General features: G+C 39.9%; 1 protein-coding gene across 1 annotated transcript in view; it reads right to left on the reverse strand.

The window, feature by feature from the left end:
- LOC106085270 (membralin) overlaps window positions 1-22,650 on the reverse strand; it is a gene marked incomplete at its 5' end in the record, with an annotated part of 98,270 nt that overhangs the window by 68,503 nt on the left and 7,117 nt on the right. The window contains 3 exon segments of the mRNA XM_059370047.1: window positions 12,848-12,980; window positions 21,933-22,016; window positions 22,081-22,138. Coding sequence (XP_059226030.1) covers window positions 12,848-12,980; window positions 21,933-22,016; window positions 22,081-22,138 — 275 coding nt within the window.

The raw sequence follows: 22,650 nt of genomic DNA on the forward strand, positions 1-22,650 counted from the left end.
GTCGCAAGGACACCAAAGGGTTGAGTTAAGAAAATACCAGACCAACCTTGAAAAAGCCTCAGAACAAATACTCAATGAAATTCTGCAGCGCCGTGAAAGATACATCCGAGGTACATTTCTAGGCTACGAAGGACCCTATCCTCCACAAATAAAACGGTAGTGTACATTTAGATATCAGATAACGTTTTGACAATATCTAGTGAGGAAACACTTGAACCACTCATAAATACACACTGCCCCGGAAAATCGCCAACGAATAAATTTCAAAGTGCTGCATATTACTTGAAAATATGCTACAAAAAGCATAACAACATGAACATTCTTCGTATGCTATGGTGTAAAACAAATCTCTATAAATACTGTTTTACACAAATGAAAAGCCAACACGGCATAGGGCTTCAATTGGGCATATCTTTGGGACCACAGTAAATGAAAATTCCAACATAATCACGACCACACAAAGTGAGGTATTCAAATAAAACCATACAAAGGAAGACGGCGAAAACACTTTGGGAGACGATACAATCGCCAGGCACAGCATTAATGGCTACGCACGTTATGGACGGACAATTCGAGGGAGAACCTTCAAAAGTGGCAACAATAATACCATGCTTCAACACTCCCAACAAATACTGCGGGTTTGGGGTTGGCTTCGATTCGATTCGTGGGACACATGGTAAGTTGATGAAAGTTGAAGTTCTAGTCTGTGGGTCGGTTACGCACAGCTTGACTTGTCCGTTGTGTGGATGACTGGATGGCTGGGTGGCTGATTATGTGACCTTTTTACTCCACATTCACCGCCTTAGTTACAAATCCTTAGGACTTTACAAAAAAGGAAATTATGACAGATTTTAAGCATATTAACCAGCCGTATGATAAGTCCTTTGCCGGTGCTGGCAGTTTAAGGCCCATGATGAGGATGGTTATGCTGATGATGATGAGCTGTTTTGGTAAGACATGACATATTTTGTTAATTTCTCCATTTCAACAGCAGCCTCTTTAAACATCAATTATTCATTCATTGATTTCAATACATAAAATGGCAAGTCCTTAACCACATTGAATTGGCCTTTTAATGGTCGTTTTATTGTTAATGACTCCTCTAGTTGAGCTGAGGGTTCCAGATGGAAGGGGGCTGAAGGATGGAAGCATCAACGTCGTGCTGGTACATATTTAATCAGCTTTTAAAATGAATGAGTGTTCTTGACATTAGAGGACGGCGGTGGTGCTACTGCCTTTGTTGTTGTTATTGTTGTGTGCTAATTGCTAATCGCTATCAATTCCAATGAATAATTCAATTTGAAAAAATCCAACTTTTAAAGTATATCGTTTTATTATAACAATTTGACGCAGAAACTTTTAAAAGATTAATTTAAATATGTTTTGAAGTGGAGTCTTAAGCAGTTATTAAAAGTTTTCAACAATAAATTAAGCAATGCTTAATTGTTGAAAATGCTGTTTTGATTTCGACTCTGGAGGATGAATTGTCTACAGTTGAATAGTTTATCCAAAAAGGTTTAAAGTGTTTTTAAAGAAATCTGGCTGGTGCAGCATATATTTAAAATGACTGCAAAGCATCCAGGAAGCATTCTAGAGACATATACACAGCCAACAACTTTACACGACGTTTCATTGACATAGGGGATGAAAGATAAAAAGTAACGTTTCTGAGTGGCTTTTACTTTGTCAAAGTGCAGGACAATCTTAATCTCTCCCTCTCCTCTTAATTGTAAAGTAAATAATAAAAACATACAGGACGGAATTGTGAACTCCGATTTGCAGAAAGCTAACGGGCGCCTTCACAGGTTGCGGATAGTGAAATTCTTCGTAGGTTTATGTTTGTTCCTTTCCTGCCAGATAAGAATACATCAATTTACACACACTGCCTTTAAATCCATATCTCGTGTACAATTTTGAAACCAATATAAAGTAATACACTCTATTGAACGCATTTTCAACATCCAGTGACAGCAGAACAAACGTCAAAATCAAGTTAAACAAAGTGATAATGCCAAATTTGTGTCCAATGTTGTGATGTTTGTTTTTCCGCTACCTTGTTTCCGCTAACTGGTTTCCATATGTCATGCAACGCAAAATTTTCTACCAAACTGGGCAAAAACTGTGGACATGAAGTTTTTTTAAGCTGATGGTACGTCACTCAAATCTGAAAGTATTGGCGAAGGAAAATTGTTTGGCATACAATACAAATACAAATTTTGCCCATGAACATTCCACTTAGGAACAAGGGCAAACTTCTCACATATCAATGAGTGCAGTCCGATTTAAGTTTTCAAGCTCAATGATAAGGGACCTCCTTTTTATAGTCGAGTCCGAACGGGGTGCCGCAGTGCGACACCTCTTTGGAGAGAAGTTTTACATGACATAGTACCTCACAAATGTAGCAAGCATTAGGAGGGGAAAACCACTGCTGAAAATTTTTTCTGATGGTCTCGCCAGGATTCGAACCCAGGCGTTCAGCGTCATAGGCGGACATACTAACCTCTGCGCTACGGTGGCCTCCTGGCATACAAAAGGATATAATGGTAAAGATTGTGCTTTTCATGACAACTCCTGAAGGAAGATTGCTATCTGTTTCAAAATGAACTAAAGAGGGATTCACCGTAAAGTTTGAAGGTGAGAAGTGCCAGATAACATTACGAGGTGAGTTATTTCCAAGTGCTATATTACGAGAGAATCTGTTTGATATTGATTGATGAGACATGTTGCATGGATGAGTTCGTGTATCCATACATGGCATCGACGTCTTGGTCACCGTGATACGGAAGCAGTGATGGCAGGTGTTAATAAGACATTGATGAGTGGAATACAACTTGACCCCTGCAGTTGTGACAAGAAGTGCGAGGTATGTTTAAAAGGGAAAATGACAAGAAAATCTTTTCTGAAAGCATCGTCTAATCGATCGTCTAATACCTTAGACTTGATACATAGTGATCTGTGTGATCCAATGCAAAATTGTACTCCTAGCGGTAATCGTTATTTAGCTCACTACAACATATACCCCGGAACAAAATGGTATAGCTGAAAAGAAGAACAAAAGTTTGATGAAGATGGCAAGGTGCATGTCATTTTATGCAAAAATGCAAATAAAATATTGGGCTGAGGCGGTCAATACAGCCAATTTTCTTCAGAATCGTTTACCGTCAAGTGCTATCGAAACATAGTTTTCAGTACTACGAAACCTAGTTGGTTCAGTCGCTTATGCTCATGTAACGAAGAAACATCGTCAAAAGCTGGATGCAGTTTCAAAGAAATATATTGTTGGTTATTGTGATAAAACAAAAGAATATCGTTTACTAAATCCGAACGATAACAGCATTACCATAACTAAGATGTACCATTTATAGAGGAGTCAGAATTAAATAAAATGTTTATGGAGTCAATGTCTGTCGGCGGTGCAGGTTCAAATTCTCAACCTATTGTTGAGACTGATTACGCTTTAGAAGATCAGTCGAGTGACGAAGTTCAAACTGCTGATGAACAGGGATATATATTTGAAACAGCTATTGAGTCATCAACATCTGAGTAAGAAGATTATGTTATCCAATAAAGCAAAATTGCCTAAGCGATATAAGGTGAACATGGCTACATCAAATATCGAATTTCAAACATACGAACAGACAATAGCGCATTCGGAAAAAGAGAAATGGATATCGGCTATGCAAGATGAAATGCAATCCATGTATAACAACAATACGTGGGATTTGGTAGTATTACCGCAAGGTAGAAAAGCAATAACTACCAAATGGGCTTATAAAGTCAAACTTTTGGCGGATGGCAGTAAGAGATTAAAGCAAGGTTGGTAGCGAGAGGTTTTTGCCAAAAATACGGAGAAGATTATGACCACATTTTCGCTCGTGTTTTTAAGTATACCATATAGTTTACCATATCGATGTAAAAACAGCGTTCTTAAATGGCAGTATCAATAAGGAAATATATATAAGCCCACCCAAGGGATTTCAACAAAAAGGAAAAGAGAATCTTGTGTGCCGGTTGAACAGAAGTATTTATGGTCCCAAACAATCTGCAAGATGCTGGAATCAGCGAATTCATCAAGTTCTTGAAAAATTCGGATTCAGAAGGGGATTGGCTGATAATTACTTGTATGTTGAAGAAGCTGATGGAAGTTACATTTATGTTCTTATCTATGTTGATGCCATAATTGCAGCAGCAAAATGTAATGAGACCGTAAAGGAGGTGATATCAAAAAATTGTCAACCCACGGATATGCGAAAACTGAAACTCTATCTAGGTTTTGAAATGAAAAGAGATTCTGATAGATTACGTGTCTCAAGCTGGATATATTGACAAAATAATAAAGCAATACGATATTGAAAATGCAAAGACATCAACGACTCCAATCGATACGTGCTACTTTAAGGATAGAAATGAATCGGAAGACTTCGAAAATGAGAATAAATATCAAATGGCCAATGGATCTCTTCTTTATCTGGCAGGTAATACTAGACCTGATATCTCAGTTGCCGTTTCCATTTCATCCCGGGAAAATAAATAAACCGTCGAAGAAAGATTGGAATCAATCGATATCTGAAAGGTACGCGAGATGCAAAGCTTGTCTGGGAACAAAAACCATGGCGCACCGTAGCGCAGAGGTTAGCATGTCCGCCTATGACGCTAAACGCCTGGGTTCGAATCCTGGCGAGACCATCAGAAAAAATTTTTAGCGTTGGTTTTCCCCTCCTAATGCTGGCAACATTTGTGAGGTACAATGCCATGTAAAACTTCTCTCCAAAGAGGTGTCGCACTGCGGCACGCCGTTCGGACTCGGCTTTAAAAAGGAGGCCCCTTATCATTGAACTTAAAACTTGAATCGGACTGCACTCATTGATATGTGAGAAGTTTGCCCCTGTTCCTTAGTGGAATGTTCAAGGCCAAAATTTGCAATTTGCAAGCTACCATTAGCTATGTTAGCCGAAGCAAAACATTGTCACTCCTTCATCGACCGAAGCGAAGTTAGTTTCACTTGCAGAAGCAACTCAAGTATGTATTTGTATAGTTATGTAAAATATTGAAAGATTTTGCAATCGAACTTGAGGAGAAGCCGCTTGTTTATGAAGACAGTCAAAGCTGTCTGAAGATGTTGGAGTCAGAAAAGATCAATCCCCGCAGCAAACATATTGATGACAAATATTTTTATATGAAGGACAACAAGAATTCTGGCGATATAAGGTACGAATATTGTACTACAAGTAACATGTATGCTAAGGCATTAGGAAATATAAAATTAAGAAATTTTCGTGAGGTTTGGTAACAAATTAAGCATTGTGATATTGAGAAGGGGTGTTAAATGTACATACAACTTGTTTTAACGTAGTATGCTTTTGCTGCATGTACCTTTTCTTGAATACAATTTTCTATCTGAAAAAAACTCTTGAATTGAAAACGTGTTGCTTGTTCGTTATATTTTCTTTATTTCTTGAAAACCTCTAATAGAACACACATCCCATGGCAGCCGGTTGTACGCACCGGATTGACCCGATGGAATCCTCATCGGCAAGGGCTGCCGCCTCAGTGTACGTGTTCGTCTTTTTTCGTTATGGGAGAGGCATATCCCGGAGTACCTTCTCCACACGCTTCTCGTCAGTGCCGGGATTGAAAAGAACCTCGGACCCTGGTTCTGTTCGGTTTGCCAGAACCGCCTCCATCATCGGTCGGTGTCGGTGGATCTTGCTCTGGCCTCACTTCACTACGGGAGTATAGTCATACTGGCTATGTCGCAAGGTGCTGTGCGAACATAGCCTTCTGCGTCCTCGTCTCCCGACTATGTGACCCCCCCGACATCTCCCGTACGGCAATTGACGCAACGGCAGCATCCCAGCCCAAATATTGCCAGGCCAGTGCCGGGAAGTGTATCGTTTTTGCAGTTAAACTGCAACGGACTTCGTGACAAGATCGATAAAAGTGTGAACTTTATGAGTCGGAAGAGCATATTGGGCGCAGCGATCCAGGAGACAAAGCTGACCAACACCTGCAGCTTGCACAGTTGTCACGGTTACAATGTGCTACGTAAGGATCGCTCAAGGATTGGAAGTGGGGGATTGGCCTTCGTAATACACCATTCCGTGCAGTATAGACCTATCTCGTCTGCGCATGACGCTAGTGACCCCTAAATGGAATGCATGGGGATAGCAGTCAGGTCTGGTACTGCCGAGATAGAGCTATACAACATGTACATACCGCCGGTTGGTAGCTGTGTCCCGATTAATGGCCAGGCTTACAACCCCGACATAAGTGGGTTGCTATATGGCCATAATCGTCTGGTTTTAGGGGACTTCAATGCGCATCACACGTCATGGCACTCTCCCCTAGGTAACGACCAGCGTGGCATAGCTTTGGCAGAGCAGATTTAAAGCTCCACATTTTGCACGGTGAATGAGGATGCACCCACTAAGATTACGAGGAGGTGCAGCGGCTCGCCATACATCTCCATTGCAGCCCTTGATCTCCTGATTGACGTATCCTGGCAAGCCGTCATCTCTTTGGGGTCAGACCACCTCCCCATTATTCTCACCATCGACCGACCACCCGACGCCATAAAAGAGTAGTCAACAAAGCGGAATTTGTGGCTGGAACCCTTGAAGCAATGTAACTTAGGTACCGGTTAAAGCAAGCTGTGGTCTACTCTGAAGTCACTCTCGAACCCCGGTAGACGGGATGACAGGACCTCAGTCATAACCGTGACTGATGGCGAAATAACCGTGACTGATCCGAAGAGATGCGTCAGGTTGTTCAACCGTCAATTTATTGTGCATTCTGAGAAAGACAGGGCAAGGAGGAGAGCCATTCGCCGTATTCGTGGTCTCTGAGCCGATGAACAGCCATCACAATTTACCGTGAGCGAAGTTACGAATGTCATCCGTGGCGCCAAATCATCTAAGGCGTTGGGCCCTGACGGAATCTCTACATTGATGTTGAAGAATCTGGATTCACCTGGAGTTGAGTACCTTACCACTGTTCTCAACCTGTCATTAAACACTCTTACAGTTCCCGATGTCTGGAAAATGGGCAGAGTGATCCCGCTACTGAAGCCTGGAAAAGACCCGAGTTTGGGGGAGTCGTACAGACCGATCTCCCTTCTCTCACCAGTGGCAAAGACGCTTGAGGCATTACTCCTCCCGAGCCTCGTAGGTGCGAGCCTCGTTGATGCGACGAGCATCAACATGGATTTCGGAGATTGCACAGCACAACAACAGCTTTGCATGCCATCACCGCACACATTTGCCGTGGCTTCAATCAGCCCAGGCCATGTGATAGGACGGTCCTCGTGGCACTGGACCTATCGAAGGCACGATCAGCCATGCCAAATTATTTGAGGACATCGCCAACACGTCCCTTCAGCCAGGCCTGAAACGATGGGTCGCGAATTATCTGTGTGGCCGCCAGTCATTTGAGGAATTTAGGGATAAGAAGTCGAAACACCGTAGAGTGAAACAGGGAATTCCCCAAGGTTGGGTGATATCACCGGCACTGTTTAACCTCTACCTATCCTCCATTCCACCCCCTCCAGACGGCATAGAGATCGTATCATATGCGGACGATTGTACGATCATGGCATCAGGCCCCCCACCCATTGATGACATTTGCGATAAGTTGAACGTCTACCTCAACGAGCTTGCCTCATATTTCGCTGCAAGAAATCTGAAGATATCCGCCACCAAATCTTCAGCCACATTGTTCACTACAAATACGCGTGGGGTGAATACTGAGCTGACTGTGATGATCGATGGATAAATGATTCCTACCATCAAGTGTCCCAAAATACTTGGCGTCACATTTGACAGCTCTTACACATTCTCCCCACATGCCACAGCAATTTGCGATAAAGTCAAAAGTAGAAACAAGGTCCTCAAGTCACTTGCTGGCAGCACTTGGGGTGCAGACAAAGAAACCTTGTTGACCACGTACAGAGCAATTGGCCGGTCTGTGGTAAGTTATGCAGCGCCAGTGTTGTCTTTTCAACTTTGTGACACGCAGTGGAATAATATTCAGATCTGTCAGAATGCCGCCCTCTGAACTGCGACGGGCTGTCTCCTCAGTTCTCATGTGAACCACCTCCATCAGGAGACAAAGATCCTACCCGTGCGAAGACATAACTACAAGCTGTCCAAGTAATACCTTTTGGGATGTTATCGCAAAAACCAACCAAATCATCATCTTGTGGATAGATATTCACCGCCCAGAAGCCTTAAGGTAGATCTACATGATCTAGAGCGTGAGGTTCAGCGCTACAAGAGAGAACCTCTAGATCAAGCGGCATATCAGGCAGGTCTAAACAACATTCATGCAGACACGGTAGCAGATGCGGTAATCGGCTACCGGGTGAATGTAGTCCTTGGAGAACGACCGCCACCCATTGCACCTGAAGAAATCGACCTCCCCCGGCAATCCAGAGTAGTTCTGGCTCAGTTACGTTCTGGCAGATGCAGCCGCCTCAATTCCTACAGAGCTAGGTGCAGACCCGTTCGACTCAGACCCAGATCCCTGTGGATGCACCCCATCTTAGTCGCAGAGTTCCAGGGTCTTTACACTCAACAGAATCAAGGAGACGAAAAATAGAACACAATAAACTGCTACAACAACAACAACACATCTTATGGTCAGATAGACAGCATTTGATAGAGTCGGTTAAGCCAAGAAGGAATGTGGTGGCACTTCTATCACCATGAAATCTACACTGGCAATCATTCAAAAACATTCTACTCTCAATATATGAAACAAGTTGTTCCTTCAACACGTACTCTACAACTTTTGATAAACAGGAAGCAATGCGATTGGTCTAAAATCTCCCTTAATATAAGACTTTTTACTGAACGGATTAATCCTAACCTTCTTCCACCTCGGAGGAAATATGGTATAGTATTAATAAGATGCTATAAGATGGTAAAATAGTATTAATAAGATGCAAAAAGTGATTCGAAACAAAGGGAAACATTTTAATGAAAAGCCATCAACATTCGACTTAATGCAAGAAAAGGCAGTAATGAGGTCTGGAAGAACAAAACTATGAAAGGAGAAACCACCATCGTGACACCAATTACGCAGTAAAGCCTCAACATCACTACTTCCATTGACCTGATTATTTGCAAACGTCCTATTCAATTCGTCGAGAGAATTAGTAGTTAGGGAATTACGTATATGTATTTTAGTAAATTTTCTATTTATGCATAAAGATTCCCTTGAATTTTTGTTTTCGCGAAAATTGTTGGTTTTTCTGTAATCTGAAACACCAAATAGACATATATCCAGTTATCATTTGAATCAAGTGCCAATTATAGCTCTTATCCGGTCTTCTATTTATAAGGAATAAAGCTTAGAGTAAAATTTTAAACAGTTCCCATATTTTGTTTTGCTCCTATAAAATAAAATATAAAAAAAAACAACAACAACAAATTTTGTCCACTCCACTTAATGAGTTTTTCAACAACAGAAAACCATGGTGTTTAGAGGGTTGGCCTACAGATCCCTGGTAACCATAATAATAATGTTGGTAAATTGGTCGCTAAACCCAATTATTTATTGGTGTCTTATTTTTAATCTCTTGTATATTTTATGCCTCATTATAGCTGTCTGTTGTTTGATTTCCTTCGTTTTGTTTTCCAACGAATTACAAGCGCATGGAGCAGGCAACCAGAATTAGCAAGGTATTATGGCAATATTTAATTAATAACATACTAATTACTGTATTATGACCTAACATTAAGTGGGCTGGCTGACTGACTGACAGAGTGTAGGGCCATTGTGTTTGGCCCTTTTATTTCAATAAATTGAAATTTTATTGAAACAATAATCCACTCCAAAGGACACGGAAGTAAATTACGCAGCAATAAGATATTTGGCTACTCTTCTTGTCTTTATTCTTGGCCAAAATCGAATATAATTAATGCATATTATGGGGCCAATTCAGTAGAAAACTATGTACAAATATTGGTAAGATTAGATGGAAGCGATAGGAATTATTAGATCTACCCTAGGAAACGTGATGTTGCATAATGTTATTGAGTATCTCATAAGAACTTAATTAGTTTGGGTTCTTGTCCAAACAAATTGCATAATTTTGAATAGAAATATAAACAAATATATTGCCTACAATGGTTGAGGTTTCGGCATTCCCCGGAAGTACGGGAATTTTCATTCAAACGCCCATGACTTCAGTTATGAGGCATGGACCAACCAAAATGCACAATGCCTTCTTCCACATGATGGAGCCCATAACTTCAGTTATGAGGCATGGACCAATCAAAATGGACAATGTATACTAATCTCCTCATTCTCTTTGTAAAACCTTAAAACGTTTGCCCGTCTGTATGTCGAAATCATAATATCTTTCGAAGGAATAAAGATCTACACTTAAGATTTTCCGCAGATACTTCTTATTGAAGTCATATCGATTCAGAGTTAAAAATGGTCCTCTATGGGCTCACGAAGTCAAATTTCGATCCGATTTATCTGAGATTTGGACATGAAATACCCTTAAACCCTCACACCATATCCCACCCAGATAGGTCCAAAAATAGAAATAGCCCCCATATAAAACTATCCCCGGATTTGACTTTTGGACCCCTAAAAGCCTTAGGAAGGCCACCGTAGCGTAGAGTTTATGTCCGCCTATGACGCTGAGCACCAGGGTTTGAATCCAGGTGAGAAATTCCTCCTAATGCTAGCGACATTTATGGGGTCTTGACTTCTTGAGCCTCTACAGGGAGCAATTCCTATCCGATTTGGCTGAAATTTTGCACGACGTGTTTTGTTACGACTTCCAACAACTGTATTAAAAATGGTTCAAATCGGTCCATAACCTGATATAGCTGCCATATAAACTGATCTGGGGTCTTGACTTCTTGAGCTACTAGAGGGCGCAATTTTTATCCGATTTAGATGAAATTTTGCATGAGGTGTTTTGTTTTGACTTTCAACAACTGTGCTATGAATAGTTCAAATCGGTACATAACCTGATATAGTTGCCATATTAACCGATATGGGATCTTGAATTCTTGAGCCTCTAAAAGGCGCATGTTTTATCCGATTTGGCTGGAATTTTGTACAACGGCTTTTCCCATGACCTTTAACATATGTATCGAATATGGCATGAATCGGTTTAAAGCCTAATACAGCTCCCCTATAAACCGATCTCCCTATTTTACTCCTTCAGCCCCCTAAGTGCGCAATTCTTACTAAATTTGGCTGAAATTTTACACAATGACTTCTACTATGGTCTCCAATATTCAATATTCTTTTATCCTTTGTTTGCCTAAAAAAAGATGCCGTGGAAAGAGCTCGACAAATGCCTTCCATGGTGGAGGGTATATAAGATTTGGCCCGGCCGAACTTAGCATGCTTTTACTTGTTTTATTGAAGCACTTACAAATAAACGATTCCAGAGAATTTGTATATATGTATGGCAAAAACCACCGTCATATACTACATTACTTTGGAGGGAGACTTGATTTAGCCCGGGCCGTACATGCTGACATGACAAAACACCGTAGTGGCCGACCTGTTGGAGTGTACTCGCTAGAAATGGTTAAAAAAATTCACAAGAATGATGACCGTCGATTTATAATTCATGAGCTAGCTGAGGTCGCAGGCGATTCAAAAAGTACTGTCCGGTCCATCGCATATTGACAGAAATTTAATGATAAGAAAGCTGTGCGCAAGATGGGTGCTGCTTTTGGTCTTAATACACTAGAATGCACCAGTTCACAACTTCACCATTGCGATAGCAAAGATCCATGACAATTCCTAGACAGTTCTTCCCCAAATTGGATATGAAATGCGTGATTTACTCCCAATTATCTTTTCTTTTAGGCCCTTATTGTCGTTTTCTATACATAGGTCTTATACATAGGTCCGTTGGGGTGGTGTGGCCACCCAGACACTTGTCTCCGAAAAAATATATTCGATTTGAGCTCTACTCTCAAGTATTTTTTATATTTGATGAACCCCATATTGTCGGTAAACATGTCCCGGTTGGGGAATGTTTTGGAAGTGAGCGGCACCCATATTCACGTTTTTCTGATTCGTTTTCTTACTTCAAATACCTTTCATTTGCATCCAATATTATGCTAACTGGTCCATATATCCTTTTGGCGGGTTTAGAGGTGGGTGGTTCTCCAGATACCCCGCCCCAAATTTGGGTAACAATTTTTGGTTTTTAAGTTAAAATAATAGTGCAAAGAACATTTTTTTAAATTAGGCTATGATGGAGGGTCAAAGAGATTTCTTAAAACAATTTAAGACAAAAAAAAATAAGCTCAAAAACAAAAAAATCATTTAAATTCTTCTCCTAGATTATCATGTTACACGTTTTTGTAAAAACTTTTCCCCAAAGAGGTGTCGCACTGCGGCACGCCGTTCGGACTGGGACCAAAAAAAAAGAGGCCCCTTATCATTGAGCCTCAAACTTGAATCGGACAACACTCGTTGATATGTGAGAAGTTTTTTCTCAATGTTCCTCAATGGAATGTTCATGGACAAATTTAAAATAACTTCTTTATTAAATTTATTGCGCATGGGTATTGTATGATTACTATTCGATAATTATGTTTACATACGCCATACGCCACGTTGGTCATTCATATCTCACACAGGAATGTCAACATAGTGCTTTTCGAACTAGATTAAGTGCTTTTAATACGACATAATACCCGAAAAGATAATACCCATATGAGTGTTATTAATTCATATTTTTCTTTTTTGAATTATCAAATACTTTTTGCTATTGCCCTTTTCTTATGGAGCAAAATGTTGATATTGCATCAATTGTATTGCTGCCAGTGTCTTTATTGACGTATATATAGTAATGACTTACCTTAGCCAATGGCGTTTAGTAATACTTGTGTGACAGCATATGGCATCATATTGATCAGCAACCCATACAATAAGAATTATATAAAAAGCGGTTGTTGTATCGTTGAAAAACTCTGACATAATAGCTTCCATGCCTGTTTTGACAAAAAAAAAATTAATAATACAATTGTTTAATATTGAAATACTGCTAAAATGTGGTGTTAAAAGATATATGGATATTTATTGTTACGTCCACCACCATGGGATGGGGGAAAATAATTTTTTTCAATCCTTTTGCAACTCATCGATCATAAACCCATCCCACCCCATCGATCGTTAGTGAGGAATGAGTAGAACAATACCCAAGAATAGAACTGTCTTAGACAAATTCTATCTCGAGTTCGAAAAGAGGTATCCTAATGAAGGTTGGATAGGCGTAAAGCGGACGAATGAAACTAGTTTAAACAAGAAACCACCATGGATTCCGCTAAAAATGTACCCCTATTAACTGAGTTTGTATATCACTCAGCACCATATTGTCCGATTCGGAAAAAACTTGGCACTGATGTTGTAAGTCAAAAGATAGGTTCGGGACAAATTTCAGTCAAATCAGGTGAAAATGTAGGCTTATAAGGGCTGAAGAAGTCAAATCTGGCGATCGGTTTATATGGGGGCTATATCTGTTTAAATACCGCTTCGGATCATACTTGGCATGGATATTGGAAGTCATAACTAAAGTCTTTGTCCAAATTTCTAAAGTCAAGAAGAATAAGTCAAATCCGGAGATCGGTTTATATGGGGGCTACAGCTGTTTATAGACTGATTGAGATCATACTTGGCATGGATGTTGAAAGTCATAACACAAGACTTTGTTCCAAATGTCAGCCAAATCGATTTAAAATTGTGGCTTCTTAGGGCTCAATAAGTCCAATCCGGGGATTGGTTTATGTGAGGGCTATACCTGTTTATAGACCGATTCGGATCAAACTTGATATGGATGTTGGAAGTCATAACTCAAGTCTTTGTTCCAAATTTTAGCGAAATCAGATGCGAATTGAGACTTCTAGGGGCTCAAGGAGTCAGATCGGGGGATCGGTTTATATGGGGGCTATACCTGTTTATAGACCGATTCGGATCGGATGTTGAAAGTCATAACTCATAAATAAATGTTTCAAATTTTAACGATCAGATGAGAATTGAGGCTTCTAGGGGCTCAAGGAGTCAAATCGGCCAAATCTGATCCGATATGGCCAATTTGCAATCCCCAATGACCTACATCAATTCCGCCACGGGGTAGGTTAGGTTAGGTTTGGTTGAAAAGAGGGTGCAGATATTAATCCGCCCCATGCCACTTTGGACATACACCTAAGCCAGTAATCGGCTTATTGTGCGCTCTAAAAACTATAAAGTTACCTCTAAAAAGTAATTGTTAAGTTAAGAATTCCGTGCTACTTACAAAATCCTTAATTGTTTTCAATACCACTCCCCTAAGTTAGTTCATGTCTGGTATTGTGTCTACACCTGTATCAGTATCTGTTAGACGCGAAAGCCGGACAATGACAAAGGAAATGCTCCAACGTCTCATCATCTTCCCCGCATGCCCTACACATGCTATCACTTGCCGCACCGATTTTATTGCGTTATGGCCCGGCACCCAAACGATGCGGATTTTCCCATCCTCATAGAAGGCGTTAATCTCCTTCTTACACTGCAAGACTGTTCGTGCCCTTACCGTCCTGGTTGTTATTGTCCTTATGGCAATTTTACTGTCGGTAAAGATGTTCACACTCGACGTCCTCACGTTAGCATCACACCACTTCACGCATTCCGTGATCGCCCGGATCTTCGCCTGCAGGACCGTATTATGGACAGGCAGTCTAAAATAGTTCTTAGTCCCTGGGTTCTCAATGTAAACCCCCAGGCCCACTCTGTCCTCTAGCTTTGATCCATCCGTGTAACATGATCTCCCGTATGGCAATACCAGGGTTCCGTCAATCCACGACTGTGCCGATGGCAGCAGTGCCTCGCATTCGACTTCAAGGTTCATCTCAGGTATCCGATCGAAAACCTCTTCCCTTCCTTCCAGGTTTCCTATCGTTGCCTCGATTATATCACGATGGTATGAGCAGCTCCCATCCTCAATCCATTCTCCCATCGCCTTAAGTCCGTGGTGGTTGCCTTACACTTAATCTGTATGTCAATGGGTCGGATATCTAGAATAGTCTCCGCCACGGGATAATTATGAGCATCACGCAGGCCGGAACTTTGAGCTCCAATCTTTGTGGTGTTGTTCGTTACCACGAAAAGCTTAACTGGGAGCTAACGGGCGCGTCCACAAGTTGCGGATAGTAGAGTGCTCCATACGGAGTAGCTGCAATGACAGTCGCGGACAATCAGCGGTATCAGGTGGGGAGTCTCAGCGAGAGGCCGAGTGGCACCGGCTCTTGCTTAAATACTGAGTGCCTATGATGCTCGATACGACAAGACGAGTTATTGGCGCCTTTAACTAACCAATGGCCATCATGCTACCGCAGCGATCGGTCCGAACCAGAACGAGCTTGCTCGTCTATAAGAGCTTGACGAGGATTGCCACCTCCACATTCAAATGTGGCTACAACAACAAAAACAACAACATACATCAATAAGAAGTATCTTTGCAAAATTTCAAGCGGCTAGCTTTACGCGTTCGACCGCTATCGTGATTTCGACAGACGGTCGGGCTCTAATTAGATTCAGAATGTCGAGACTATCCAGAATATACGTACTTTATAGGGTCGCAGATCAATATTTCAAGGTGTTACAAACGGAATGACTAGATTAGTACACCCCCATCCTATGGTTGTGGGTATAAAAGGTCATGGTGAGGGGGAAAATTGGTTTGTCGAAAGTCTGTAATTTTTATAGCTCAAAAAATCAAACAAAAATGTCCTCAAAATTCTTAGGAGTGAGATCCCTGAAAAGCGTTTTAGTGTCGCGTTGCATTTTATGGTTTCTATATTAAAAAAAATACATCTTTGGTTGTTGTTGTTGTTGTAGCCACATTTTCATTTGAAAGTGGCGATTTGACAGCAGGTGCGATTTTATGTCAAAATAAATTAAATCCACTTTTCTTCACTAAGTGGTTATAAAATATTAAGAAAAGATTTTCTGTTATAAAGGGTGATTTTTTTGAGGTTAGGATTTTCATGCATTAGTATTTGACAGATCACGTGGGATTTCAGACATGGTGTCAAAGAGAAAGATGCTCAGTATGCTTTGACATTTCATCATGAATAGACTTACTAACGAGCAACGCTTGCAAATCATTGAATTTTATTACCAAAATCAGTGTTCGGTTCGAAATGTGTTCATTCACCGTAACGTTGCATCCAACAGCATCTTTGAAAAAATACGGTCCAATGATTCCACCAGCGTACAAACCACACCAAACAGTGCATTTTTCGGGATGCATGGGCAGTTCTTGAACGGCTTCTGGTTGCTCTTCACTCCAAATGCGGCAATTTTGCTTATTTACGTAGCCATTCAACCAGAAATGAGCCTCATCGCTGAACGGTGAATGAACACATTTCGAACCGAACACTGATTTTGGTAATAAAATTCAATGATTTGCAAGCGTTGCTCGTTAGTAAGTCTATTCATGATGAAATGTCAAAGCATACTGAGCATATTTCTCTTTGACACCATGTCTGAAATCCCACGTGATCTGTCAAATACTAATGCATGAAAATCCTAACCTCAAAAAAATCACCCTTTATAAAAATAGTGGCTTAGAAAATTAAAGGGTTTATTTAAATTTTTTTTTTCAACATTTTTAAACATTTTTTTTTTAATTTATGTTAAAAAAAATTAAAATAAATTACTATGTCAATATAAATGCTCTAAATAAAGAGTATTCGTGTCTGGCGTTTATGGGTTACAGCATATAAAGGGAGAGACTTTCGAGTCATACCTATCCGTCAGTCTTGATCTCTGTAGTAATTTAGCTTTTCGGATCCTAAGACAAGAAAGTCAAGAAACTCAATCTAATGAATCGGGATTAGTCGGGATTCTCAAAAAATAAACAAAACCAAAGTCAAAATTCGGTTTTTATTAACAAAAAAGAAAGAGCGCGTGACACCGTCCTATCAATGTAATTTCCACAAAGGGAGTTTGATTGATTAATTACAAATAAATAGAGTTCGCTCTGGTCGAATCTTATATTCCTTCCTCAACGGATGGAATTGCTCAAGTTCTTTGAATTGATTTAGGACATACTTTCCGTGGTTAAGGGTTAAATCGTCTAAAAATTTAGCACTTTTACTTTTTTGTCAAATAGAATATCGGTTCTTGGATGTTGGAAGTCATTGCAAAGCACCATGTCTAAAATGTCAACCAAATTGGATTATATAGCGTTGTCATGGAGCAAAGGTAGTCAGTTAGGAATATCAGTTTATATGGGAGCTATTTCAGGTTAAATAAAACATGGAATTACGCTAAAAAGAGGCATTCGTGCAAAATTTCATATAAATACTTTAAAGGTCTTAGACAATTATTTGGATGTTTAAATTTAAGACAGAACCTGAACCTGCTCTGGGGGTATAACATCGGGAGAACTGTCTATATGAGGACAATATCGAAAGTTGAACCTATGTGTCCCATGCTTGGCACTGATGTAGAAGCAGCTTATACAAATCATCATTCTACGAATCGTTATCGGACAGGATTATTTGTGAAACCAGTAATCTCCTTAAAGCAAACAGACAGGAAGACATACGGATGACAGATATACAGATGAATCTTACTTGACTGCTTCAAATATATATAATGGAATGCACAACTATGACTAAGAATGCGCCAGCATATTTATATGAACTCCAGAAATCGGTTTTTTCTCATATTTTTCCCCAATAGTCGGGAGTCTGGCAAGCCTAGTCGTAATCATGGAAAATTATTAGGGTGGTCAATTTGTATGGACCACAAAAAACACTCAGTGGTTATAAAAATCGTAATCTATCGCGAATCATACAATATTTTGCACAAAAAACTATGGTTGTAAAGTTAAAATCATGGTTCCGGTTTTTAATGACAAACTCTGTCCGTTTATTTATTTTCTATGCTGCGTTCGGAAATGGAAATAACTATACCATAAGTAAAGGTAACGCGGCCCTACCAAAGTGAGGAAATATGGGACTTAATTGAAAGGTTATTTTGAGAAGAGTACAAGTGGCCACCGTGGCGCAGAAGTTGGCATATCCGCCTATGACGCCAATCGCCTTCGTACAAATCACGGCGTGAATATCAATCAAAAATTTTCAGCGGTGGTTATCCCCTTACAAATGGTAGCAACATTTGTAAGGTATCCTATCATGTTAAAACTTTTCTAACAGGTGGTGTCGCTATGCGTCACGCTGTTAGTACTCCCCCTTATCATTGTGCTTAAACTTTAATAGGACTGCACTCTTTTATATGAGTAGTATCCTCTGTTCCTTAATGAAATGTTCATAGGAAATTATAAATACAGTAAAAACCTCCCAACAGTATATGTGGGCCGATCGGAATAATTTAGAAATCGAATGAAAAGCCTTCGAGAAAAGAATACGAATCGGATATTAATTGTTGGGACAATTTAGGATTCAACGGAAAGATCTTTGAAATTAATAACTGGTATTAATATTAGGGATGACTGACGGCCATCCACGCTTAAAAATCCCCTAAATGGGCATTCAACACGAACATGTTGGGTGTATAAGAATTGCTCAATTGGGAAATTTTTCTCGTCAGAGAACACGATGTTCAGAACTTAGCGACGTTCGTGCAAGTGCAACTCCTTTGCTTTGGTGTAAGACCGCGTGCCTTTTGGAGCTACATTGAACTCGTTTTTCGATTTATTTTGCATCCAACCGTATATGTTTAAATATTTAGCCATTTAATTGCCACTACGGTGTGAATTCCAAGAACACGAGCATTCACTCGCCGAACCATTTGATGTGTTGTTGCATTTTTTTTTGACCACAACCATGGCGTTGGGCTACGCTACCAGTATCTTTATAACGATTGATGGTGCGATGCAAGTACATTTTGTTCACTCTGGGGTATTTGAGGTTGCCAACAATAACTGGTAGCCATTTCCCAGCCAAATAAAGGGTGATTTTTTAGTTATTATCTTTTTTGCAACACTAGTTTAAACAGCTCATGCACGTTTCGTCTGTTGTTTTACTCTATAACTTAACCATGAATTGTCTTGAAAACGAACAAAGCCTTCAAATTATTCAATTTTATTATCGAAATGCGTGCTCTGTGAAGAAAGTTCATCGCGCGCTTCTTCCATTTTACGACGAAGCTCATTTTTGGCTCAATGGGTACATAAATAAGCAGAATTGTCAACTTTGGAGTGAAGATCAGCCAGAAACATTGCAAGAGCTACCAGTGCATCCAGAAAAAGTCACAGTTTGGTGCGGTTTTTGGGCTGGTGACATCATTGAACCGTACTTCTTCAAAGATGTGAATGGTGAGTGCTACCCTGACTTGACTTGACTTGACTTGCATCAAGCGGTCAATTGGCCGCCTAGATCGTGCGATTTAACGACTTAAGACTATTATTTTGTGGGGCTATGTTAAAGCTTTGTTAAAGATCATGTCAATTAGACATTGAAAGACAACATTGAAGCGTTTATTCGTAAGTTACCGGCCGAAATGTTGTGAAAGAGTATTCCAAAATTGGACTAAGCGGATGGACCATTTGAGGCACAGTCACGGTCAACATTTGCTTGAAATAATCTTCAAACATTAAGTTTTATGGACCGTACTATCGACTCAAACGAAGATTTCATGAATTTTTCTGAATTTTATGTTTTTTTTTTGAAAAACTTTCCTATAGCCCTTAAAAAATCACCCTTCATAACACAATCACACTATTACGCTGGAACACATCCTTGAACATCACAAATACATTTCTTTGCTTTCTGCTTGTAAATTATAAAATAAGATGTCAATAAAACATATATCATGTAGCTGTCATTTCTAGTATGACAGATATACCAGTGTGAACTTGGTAACACATTTTGCCAGCTTACTTTACTTTACTTTACTTTAATTGGCTATGACAGAATATTTCTTCCACTAGCCGAACGTAGAATAGCGTTCCAAGCGCCTCGATCTTCTGCGCTCATTCTAAAATCTCTGACACCAAGTTTCGAGGTGTCTCCCACAACTTGATCTTTCCATCGGGCTTTTGGTCTTCCCGGTTTGCGTGTACCACCGTGTTTGCCTTCATAAGACTTCTTTCCTGGAGCTTCTTCATCTATTCTGACAACATGACCTAGCCAACGCAGCCGTTGTATTTTGATGCGTGTAACTATGCTATCGTCGTCATACAGCTCATACAGCTCGTGGTTGATACGTCGCCTATATTCTCCGTTAACGCAAACTGGTCCATATATTTTACGAAGAATCTTTCTCTCAAATACTCCAAGCACTGCCTCATTTGCGTTCACAAGTACCCATGCTTCAGAACCATATAACAGCACGGGTAGTATCAGAGTCTTGTAAAGTGTAGTCTTCGTCTGTCGAGAGGTGGCTTTGTTTCTAAACTGCTTACTTAGTCCAAAGTAGCATGTTTGCCAGTATTATTCTTCGCTTTATCTCAAAACTGGTGTCATTCGTTTCGGTTACGGCGGTGCCGAGGGAGATAAAGTTACTGACTATCTCAAAGTTGTGGTTCCCAACATTCTCCATGCCAGCTACGCTGTATATACTTGGTCGTTCGAAAATTCTGTGAAATTGACCTTTTTAGTAGCTATATCTAAAAATAAACCGATCTGAACCAAGACTTTAAATCGAGATATCGGTCTATATGGCAGCTATATCCAAATCTGGACCAATTTGAGCCAAGTTGCAGAAAAATCTCGAAGAGCCTAACACAACTCACTGTCCCAAATTTCGGGGAAATCGACAATAAATGCGCCTTTTATGGCCCCAAAACCTTAAATCGAGAGATCGGTCTATATGGCAGCTATATCCAAATTTTGTAGAAAACGGACAATAAATACGCCTTTTATGGCCCCAAAACCTAAAATCAAGAGATCGGTCTAGGCCAAATTGAAGAAAGATATCAAATGGACTAGCACAACTCGCTGTCCCAAATTTCAACAAAATCGGATAATAAATGTGGCTTTTATGGGCCTAAGACCCTAAATCGGCGGATCGGTCTATATAGGGGCTATATCAAGATATAGCACATCTTCGAACTTAACCTGCTTATGGACAAAAAAAGAATGTGTGCAAACTTTCAGCTCAATACCTCAATTTTAAAGACTGTAGCGTGATTTCAATAGACAGATGGACGGACATGGCTAGATCGTCTTAGATTTTTACGCTGATCAAGATTATATATACTTTATAGGGTCGGAAATGGATATTTCAATGTGTTGCAAAAGAAATGACAAAATGAATATACCCCCATCCTTCGATAGTGGGTATAAAAATTTGGCCCCGAATGGCTAAAAGCTGCCCAAACAAAAAAATTGCCATAAAGACCGATCAGGGCAATGTGGGTATCACATAACAGTAAAATACGTTGTTGTTGTTGTTGTAGCAGCAGTATGTGGTACACTGAGGCGGCCCTTGCCGATGAAGGAATTCATCGGTTCAATCCGGTACGTACAACCAGCTGCCATAGGAATGGTAAAATACGAATATGGCCAAGGTGTCGTGGAGTACAAATCTGATATTATTATTCAGGACCACGTATTTGAGGGGCCACCCCATATAAAACTCCAAACAGGATATGAAGGTCGATCGGATTAATTAGGAGTCAAATTGAATGTCTTTGCTAGAGAAAATACGAATTAGTTATTTATAGTTGGGACCATGTGTATGAAAGCTAACGCCCAAAAAACCCCTAAAAAACCATATGGAACGATCAGGTTAAAATGGAAGTGTATTTAAGTGCAATTTGAATTAAAGTTTAAATCTGATATTTCAATTCGGCACCAACTATTTGAGGCCTTCCACTCCCTTATAACACCCAAATGGTAGTAGGTCGATCACAAGCGTTTTATGGTGAAGCGAGCCAACTTTTCTATATAAAAATTTCTAATCGTATACTAATATACTCTGTGTTAACTTACCAACTAAGGCCAATATAACAATCAATAGTGGAGCAATGGGGAATCGGGCTGTTACATTAAACTCCAACATTTGTAATAGATCCACTGCAATTAATTAAATAAAACAAAATATTACAAGCGCTATATAAATGAAAACTCTACAACATACCGATGAAAACAAATATTTGATGATGTGAAAATCTCAACAACATGGAGATTGAGAAGGTCTGTAAAGATGAACAGAAAAATATTAGTATGAAAATAATTTTCAATGTCAAACAAGGATTAATTTTAAAGGAATATAAGCATATCAATAACTTAAAGAGCAAGTGGCCTGTCGTGCAGTCTTTTTTTACCAATGGGCAGGAAATACAAATAAGAAATACTGGTGTATCGATACTTTCGCTACCAAAAAAAAAATATAGTTTCGATACAAAAATAACCTATAAAGGCAAAGCAAACATTGGACTGACGTAATAACGAGATCTTCAATACAATGGCAGCAGGTTGTACGTACCGGATGGACCCGATGGAGTCCTTCATCGGCAAGGGTTGCCGCCTTAGTGTAAAACACACTGCTACAATAACAACAAGATCTTACAGGTATTGATATATCTGTGCTGTTATATCCATTTGCAGAATGGGTACTTGCGAATATGGTAGGGATCCCAAAGTCGATTGTTTGGGTACAAAAGTCGAATAATCGATTTTGAATTCGAATAGTCGAAAAAAAGCTTCC

Source organism: Stomoxys calcitrans, chromosome 5, assembly GCF_963082655.1.
Source record: "Stomoxys calcitrans chromosome 5, idStoCalc2.1, whole genome shotgun sequence".
NCBI classification, from domain to species: domain Eukaryota; kingdom Metazoa; phylum Arthropoda; class Insecta; order Diptera; family Muscidae; genus Stomoxys; species Stomoxys calcitrans.